Source organism: Penaeus chinensis, chromosome 37, assembly GCF_019202785.1.
Source record: "Penaeus chinensis breed Huanghai No. 1 chromosome 37, ASM1920278v2, whole genome shotgun sequence".
Classification (NCBI taxonomy): Eukaryota; Metazoa; Arthropoda; class Malacostraca; order Decapoda; family Penaeidae; genus Penaeus; species Penaeus chinensis.
Window position 1 is genome coordinate 12074230 of NC_061855.1, and position 8816 is coordinate 12083045.

The window sequence follows — 8816 nt, forward strand, 5'->3', positions numbered from 1 at the left end:
TGGGAGGCCATGGGCGGGTGGAAAACCCACTCGATGTCTCTTCTGTGTAACGCGTTGCATATCTTATCATCTTTAACCCAGCTGCGTGTCTTTGCTTGTATGTCTTTGTTGGCTCTTTGAAAGTTAGATCCTCTGTCAGAGAAGATCTTTTTGGGGGTGCCCCGCCTTGCCATGAATCGCATGAGAGCGTTGAGGAATTCATCTGTATCAAGGGAATGCAGTAATTCAAGGTGTACAGCCCTCGAACTGAGGCAAGTAAAAACGCATCCAAAACGCTTCACGGTTCTTCTCATATACGTCACGTTAAAGGGCCCAAAACAGTCTACTCCAGTGTGGGTGAAAGGTGGACTATCAGCTGATATTCTTTCCAAAGGCAATTCACCCTGTCGCTGTGTGAGGGGTTTGCTATTAACCCGGCGACAAGTGAAGCAGTTCCTCAGGACGCGATCGATTAAGGGTCGCCCTGCCACTATCCAATAATGTCTCCTCAAGTTGGCCAAGGTATGTTCCCTACCCGAGTGTCTTGCTACAAATATATGTATGTCCTGGACAATTAAGTTTGTTACGGGGTGATTTTTAGGAAGGAGGATGGGCTTTTCACTACATTCACTATGTTCATCCAGACGGCGACCTCCAACTCGGATTACACCATGGTCATCAAGCATTGGCTCTAGCCGGTAGAGTTTGCTTTTCTTAGTAAGTTTTCCATTACGAAGTGTCTCAATATCATCCCCAAAACAAACCCTTTGTACATACTTGATGATTGTTGTTCGTGCTGACTGTAGTTCTGTTACTTTAAGTTGGGATTTTTCCAGCCTGGGGCGACCTTCCATTATCCATGTTGAGAGGCGATGGAAATAGGCTACCGCTCTTTGTAGAGCGTACCAGGATGAATACCAAACTAGGAGTTTATCGAACCCATTTGGTTCTTTCCCCTTTAGCATCATGACTGTGCTCTCCCTCTTTACTTCTGGATCTTCACCTAGGTCATCATTGTCACATGGTACAGGTGGCCAGGAGTCCTCAGGTAGGTCTAAAAAGCTGGGGCCATTTTTCCACCTTCCACTCATTAACAGTCTTTGAGCAGACAGTCCTCTGCTGGCATCATCAGCTGGGTTGTCCTCAGAGTTCACATGACGCCACTGCTGTGGTGATGATATTCTGTGAATGATTCCCAACCTGTTGGCCACAAAGGTGTGGAAACGTCTTGAAGTGTTTCTGATGTATTGCAAAACAATCATGCTATCTGTCCAAAAAACAGAATTCCTGATCTCCAGAGAGATTTCCTTTCGTATCTTGGCCTCAGCTCCAGCTGCCAGAACCGCAGCACACAATTCTAATCGGGGTATGGAGGTAGTTTTGATGGGCGCTAGTCTGGAGCGTGCCATGACAAAACTGCATTGAGTGAGTCCACTGTCATCTTGCAGCCTCACGTAAGTCACCACTGCATAAGCTTTAGCTGAAGCATCACAGAAGTGATGGAGCTGTGCGTTTATGAGCCGTCCAAATCGGAGAGGAAGTAGGCAACGGTTCATGTAGAACTCCTTTATATCTTCAAGTTCCGTTAGCCACGAGGTCCATCTTTTAACATTTTCCTCTGAGAGTTGTTTATCCCATCCTTCTTTCCTGCGTACTTCGTCTTGAAAAATCATCTTAGCCCTAACAGTAAAGGGAGTTATAAATCCCAATGGGTCAAACACAGAGCTCATGGTGCTCAGGATGCCTCTTTTGGTTAGAGGATTGTCTGGAGGAGTTGCCGATATTTTCAAATTGTCATCTTCTAGGTTCCATAGCACCCCTAATGCTCTGTCCATAGGCAATTCGTCTTTCGTCAGATCAATATTCTTAACGCCGGGACTTCTTTCTTGCTGTGGGACTCCAGTCACCACTCTCTTAGAATTGGACATCCATTTTGTTAAATGAAAACCTCCGTTCTTCAAGGCTTCTTGTAATTCCTGAATATAGAGTTTGGCCTCATCCTCTGAGTCAGTAGACAACAGAAGGTCATCAACATAGAAACATCGTTTGGCGTTATTGGACCTCGTCCCGCCTTCCTCCAAAGTTTTAAGAAGTGCAAAGGCAGCACATGCGGGGCTCCACACTCCCCCGAAAAGATGTCTGGTCATCCGGTATGGGATAGGTGGTCTTGCAAAGTCACCTTGTGGCCACCAGAGAAATCTTAAGACATCACGATCCTTTGGATCTACCAAAACCTGATGGAACATGGCTTCAATATCTGCAGACAGTGCCACCCTCCCTTCCCTGAAACGAATGAGGATTCCTATAAGATCGTTTATCATATCAGGTCCCTGCATAATTTGATTATTTAGAGTAACCCCATTGAACTTAGCGGCACAATCAAATACAATACGTGTCTTCTCAGGCTTATTTGGGTTAAACACTGGATGATGCGGGAGATACCACATTTTTCCATGATGAGCTCCCCTGTCTAGAACCTTTTCAGCATATCCCTTTCTTACCAATTCCTCCATCTCTTTGACATAACGTCTCATAAGTTCTTTATCACGCATCAACCTGGCCTTCAGTCCTCCTAATCTTCTGAGAGCCATTGATAAGTTGTCTGGCATGGAAAGATCCCTTTCCCTGAAGGGTATCGGAAATTGGTGATGGTTTCCGACTCTGTTCCCTTCTCTTTTCCACATAGTTATAACTTGTTCGTCTTCCACTGACAGTCCTCTCTTATCTGGGTCTTCACCCTCATCTATTTCCCAGAATCGCTTCATTGCCTTTTCCAACAAAGGGCATTGAGGTTCATTCCTTGGTACTTCTTCCACAAAAACGCCAAAATTTACAGCCTCCCCTTTGGTCATGTCTAGCGGACCGTTTATAGACCAACCTAACTTCGTCCTGATTGCAAATGGCTCCCCATTTTGTCCTCTCCGAACTTCAATAGGTGTCAGTGCTTGGGGAGAATCCTGTCCGATCAGCAACTCTACTGATAGATATTTCACCTGTCTGTGTATATGTGCCAAGTCTTTCAAATGCATCCATTTAGCCGTCTTGTCTGGGTCTGCTTTGGTCCCCATTAGACTGTCAGGCAGGGAGTCCATAACAATAACCTCCGTCAGCCTTAAGGGAGTTGTCTTCTTTCCATATAAGCTTGTGACCATTAGCTCAACACATGTTGACTCTTGTTGATCCTTGTCTAAAAGGGTGGTAATTATTGTGGTTTGCCTCTTTTCTCTTAGCCTTAGTCGCTCTACAACTTTCCTTGAGCAGAATGAGCGGGTACTGCCTGAATCCAGTAAAGCACAAGTTGTAATTCTTGCCCTTTTATAGGTTTCTTCAGACGTCAGAACAACCGGTACTATTGGCAGTGCTATCCCTTTTTCCTTGCCTGTGGTATGGGCCACCCAGATTTTTCGTGATAGTCAATCATTGTTCTGTTCTACCTTTGAGACCTCAGTTCTTCTATACTGTCCAAGAGTTTCAGGTCCTCTACGAACCCAGTTGTCCCTTGAGGCTTCATGAAGCCACCTGGAGTGACGTCCATTGCAGTTGCCTACCCCACAAGGCCGCGCTCTGCAATCTTTAGCCATATGGCTCTCCTTCAGACAAACAAAGCATTTTCCCTGTATCCTTACTATCTTTCTGCGATGCTCCACAGGCAATAGCTTGAACACCTCACACAAGGGAAGCATATGATTCTCTCCACATAAACGACACCTGTCAGTAACACCTCTCCCCCCACTAAACCTTGTGGATGGTTCACTTTGTGTAATAAGAGACACTTCACGAGAGTATGGTTTGTTTGGGTACTTATGATCGCGCTTCATTCCAGAAGTGGATGTAGCCTCCCTCCGAGTCTCCTGTGTTCCAGTGTACAGTCTTTGGGTCTCTGAGTTGTAAGTTTCATTAAGGACAAGTTCATTTTCAACTCTCTTGGTCTCTCTTTCCAGAAACCTCAGGACATCCTTTATATGCTTAGTGTGTCCACCCCTTTTTCCTGTCCAATACGCATTCCAACGGTTTTTCATGGCATCATCCAACCTCAATACAATGTCCCTGATTGTTGGCTGATTGTCAATCTCAATCAGTTTGTCCAAGTTTTCCGCAAATGAAATGAATGACGTCAGTTGACCACACATTATGGAGAGTGCCCGGTAATCATTCTCTCTTATTTTGGGTCCTCTAATTAACTTCTCCCGCGACTGATTCATGTACGTATTTTCATCACCAAATCTTTTGTCTAGTATTTTCAGTGCTACTTTCAGACCCCTTTCTGCTGGCAGTGCCATGCAATGAGATATAAGCTTTTGGATCTCCCAGTCACAACTGGTGTATAACTGGTTTAATTTGTGCATGGCGGGCGCCGATGTGTCAAGAAAAAATTCTTGAAACTGTCTCCTGAACGCCCAATAATTCTCAATACTGCCAATCTTAAGCGTTGGGAGCTTTGCTTGCATCATCCGCACGGTTTCAATCAGTGCTCTATTGCTTCCCTCCCAGCCTGCGTTGTGGTTTATCCGCTTTCCCTTTCCACTTGCTCTTGAGTCTCGCACCGCATTGTCACGGCTCTGCCCTCCTTTCCTCTTCTTCAAGCTGTTTGCTCTTCGTTCTGCTCGTCCCTGTCTTAATTTACTACCCATAACCACATAATTGGCCTTTTTCACTTTCCTCACGTCCTTTTCCGTACCACAATGCCTTTTCGAACCTCCGCGGCCTGTCTTGACCAGGGAATTGCGTTTTCTTATGATCCCAGCATTAATTTTCTTATTAATGTCCTTTTTTTCATCACTCGAGTACCCATTGTAAGCGCCCTTCTTCATTTTACGCTTGGTCGTGCGTCCAGGTATTATTTCCTCACAAAGTGAGGACCCTTTAATTTCCTCACCACATGAGGACCCGTTATTTTCCTCATCACATGAGGACCCGTCATTTTCCTCACCACATGAGGACCCGTTATTTTCCTCATCACATGAGGACCCGTTATTTTCCTCATCACATGAGGACCCGTTATTTTCCTCATCACATGAGGACCCGTCATTTTCCTCACCACATGAGGACCCGTCATTTTCCTCACCACATGAGGACCCGTCATTTTCCTCACCACATGAGGACCCGTCATTTTCCTCACCACATGAGGACCCGTTATTTTCCTCATAACATGAGGACCCGTTATTTTCCTCATAACATGAGGACCCGTTATTTTCCTCATCACATGAGGACCCGTCATTTTCCTCACCACATGAGGACCCGTTATTTTCCTCATCACATGAGGACCCGTTATTTTCCTCATCACATGAGGACCCGTTATTTTCCTCATCACATGAGGACCCGTTATTTTCCTCATCACATGAGGACCCGTCATTTTCCTCACCACATGAGGACCCGTCATTTTCCTCACCACATGAGGACCCGTCATTTTCCTCACCACATGAGGACCCGTTATTTTCCTCATCACATGAGGACCCGTTATTTTCCTCATCACATGAGGACCCGTCATTTTCCTCACCACATGAGGACCCGTTATTTTCCTCATCACATGAGGACCCGTTATTTTCCTCATCACATGAGGACCCGTCATTTTCCTCACCACATGAGGACCCGTCATTTTCCTCACCACATGAGGACCCGTTATTTTCCTCATCACATGAGGACCCGTCATTTTCCTCACCACATGAGGACCCGTTATTTTCCTCATCACATGAGGACCCGTCATTTTCCTCACCACATGAGGACCCGTTATTTTCCTCATCACATGAGGACCCGTTATTTTCCTCATCACATGAGGACCCGTCATTTTCCTCACCACATGAGGACCCGTTATTTTCCTCATCACATGAGGACCCGTTATTTTCCTCATAACATGAGGACCCGTTATTTTCCTCATCACATGAGGACCCGTTATTTTCCTCATCACATGAGGACCCGTTATTTTCCTCATCACATGAGGACCCGTTATTTTCCTCATCACATGAGGACCCGTCATTTTCCTCACCACATGAGGACCCGTTATTTTCCTCATCACATGAGGACCCGTTATTTTCCTCATAACATGAGGACCCGTTATTTTCCTCATAACATGAGGACCCGTTATTTTCCTCATCACATGAGGACCCGTTATTTTCCTCATCACATGAGGACCCGTTATTTTCCTCATCACATGAGGACCCGTCATTTTCCTCACCACATGAGGACCCGTTATTTTCCTCATCACATGAGGACCCGTCATTTTCCTCACCACATGAGGACCCGTCATTTTCCTCACCACATGAGGACCCGTTATTTTCCTCATCACATGAGGACCCGTTATTTTCCTCATCACATGAGGACCCGTCATTTTCCTCACCACATGAGGACCCGTTATTTTCCTCATCACATGAGGACCCGTTATTTTCCTCATCACATGAGGACCCGTCATTTTCCTCACCACATGAGGACCCGTTATTTTCCTCATCACATGAGGACCCGTCATTTTCCTCACCACATGAGGACCCGTTATTTTCCTCATCACATGAGGACCCGTTATTTTCCTCATAACATGAGGACCCGTTATTTTCCTCATCACATGAGGACCCGTCATTTTCCTCACCACATGAGGACCCGTTATTTTCCTCATCACATGAGGACCCGTTATTTTCCTCATCACATGAGGACCCGTTATTTTCCTCATCACATGAGGACCCGTTATTTTCCTCATCACATGAGGACCCGTCATTTTCCTCACCACATGAGGACCCGTTATTTTCCTCATCACATGAGGACCCGTTATTTTCCTCATCACATGAGGACCCGTTATTTTCCTCATCACATGAGGACCCGTTATTTTCCTCATCACATGAGGACCCGTCATTTTCCTCACCACATGAGGACCCGTTATTTTCCTCATAACATGAGGACCCGTTATTTTCCTCATCACATGAGGACCCGTCATTTTCCTCACCACATGAGGACCCGTTATTTTCCTCATCACATGAGGACCCGTCATTTTCCTCACCACATGAGGACCCGTTATTTTCCTCATCACATGAGGACCCGTCATTTTCCTCACCACATGAGGACCCGTCATTTTCCTCACCACATGAGGACCCGTCATTTTCCTCACCACATGAGGACCCGTCATTTTCCTCACCACATGAGGACCCGTTATTTTCCTCATCACATGAGGACCCGTCATTTTCCTCACCACATGAGGACCCGTCATTTTCCTCACCACATGAGGACCCGTTATTTTCCTCATCACATGAGGACCCGTCATTTTCCTCACCACATGAGGACCCGTTATTTTCCTCATCACATGAGGACCCGTCATTTTCCTCACCACATGAGGACCCGTCATTTTCCTCACCACATGAGGACCCGTCATTTTCCTCACCACATGAGGACCCGTTATTTTCCTCATCACATGAGGACCCGTCATTTTCCTCACCACATGAGGACCCGTTATTTTCCTCATCACATGAGGACCCGTTATTTTCCTCATCACATGAGGACCCGTCATTTTCCTCACCACATGAGGACCCGTTATTTTCCTCATCACATGAGGACCCGTTATTTTCCTCATCACATGAGGACCCGTTATTTTCCTCATCACATGAGGACCCGTCATTTTCCTCACCACATGAGGACCCGTCATTTTCCTCACCACATGAGGACCCGTTATTTTCCTCATCACATGAGGACCCGTTATTTTCCTCATCACATGAGGACCCGTCATTTTCCTCACCACATGAGGACCCGTTATTTTCCTCATCACATGAGGACCCGTTATTTTCCTCATCACATGAGGACCCGTCATTTTCCTCACCACATGAGGACCCGTCATTTTCCTCACCACATGAGGACCCGTCATTTTCCTCACCACATGAGGACCCGTCATTTTCCTCACCACATGAGGACCCGTCATTTTCCTCACCACATGAGGACCCGTTATTTTCCTCATCACATGAGGACCCGTTATTTTCCTCATCACATGAGGACCCGTTATTTTCCTCATAACATGAGGACCCGTTATTTTCCTCATCACATGAGGACCCGTCATTTTCCTCACCACATGAGGACCCGTTATTTTCCTCATCACATGAGGACCCGTCATTTTCCTCACCACATGAGGACCCGTTATTTTCCTCATCACATGAGGACCCGTTATTTTCCTCATCACATGAGGACCCGTCATTTTCCTCACCACATGAGGACCCGTCATTTTCCTCACCACATGAGGACCCGTCATTTTCCTCACCACATGAGGACCCGTCATTTTCCTCACCACATGAGGACCCGTTATTTTCCTCATCACATGAGGACCCGTTATTTTCCTCATAACATGAGGACCCGTTATTTTCCTCATCACATGAGGACCCGTTATTTTCCTCATCACATGAGGACCCGTCATTTTCCTCACCACATGAGGACCCGTTATTTTCCTCATCACATGAGGACCCGTTATTTTCCTCATCACATGAGGACCCGTCATTTTCCTCACCACATGAGGACCCGTCATTTTCCTCACCACATGAGGACCCGTTATTTTCCTCATCACATGAGGACCCGTCATTTTCCTCACCACATGAGGACCCGTCATTTTCCTCACCACATGAGGACCCGTTATTTTCCTCATCACATGAGGACCCGTTATTTTCCTCATCACATGAGGACCCGTCATTTTCCTCACCACATGAGGACCCGTTATTTTCCTCATCACATGAGGACCCGTTATTTTCCTCATCACATGAGGACCCGTCATTTTCCTCACCACATGAGGACCCGTTATTTTCCTCATAACATGAGGACCCGTTGTTTTCCTCACTACATGAGGACCCGTCATTTTCCTCACCACATGAGGACCCGTCATT

At 46.2% G+C, this 8816-nt stretch overlaps 1 protein-coding gene across 1 annotated transcript in view; it reads right to left on the reverse strand.

The window, feature by feature from the left end:
- LOC125045301 overlaps nt 1-4790 on the reverse strand; it is a 5552-nt gene extending 762 nt beyond the window's left edge. Inside the window, exons 1-3 of the mRNA XM_047642506.1 lie at nt 3606-4790; nt 3414-3523; nt 1-3291 (exon numbers count right to left, since the gene is read on the reverse strand). The exon at nt 1-3291 is cut by the window's left edge and continues 762 nt beyond it. Of these exons, the coding sequence (XP_047498462.1) occupies nt 1-3291; nt 3414-3523; nt 3606-4790 (4586 nt within the window). The remainder of the gene's footprint in view (nt 3292-3413; nt 3524-3605) is intronic.
- Between the last annotated feature and the right edge of the window lie 4026 nt (nt 4791-8816).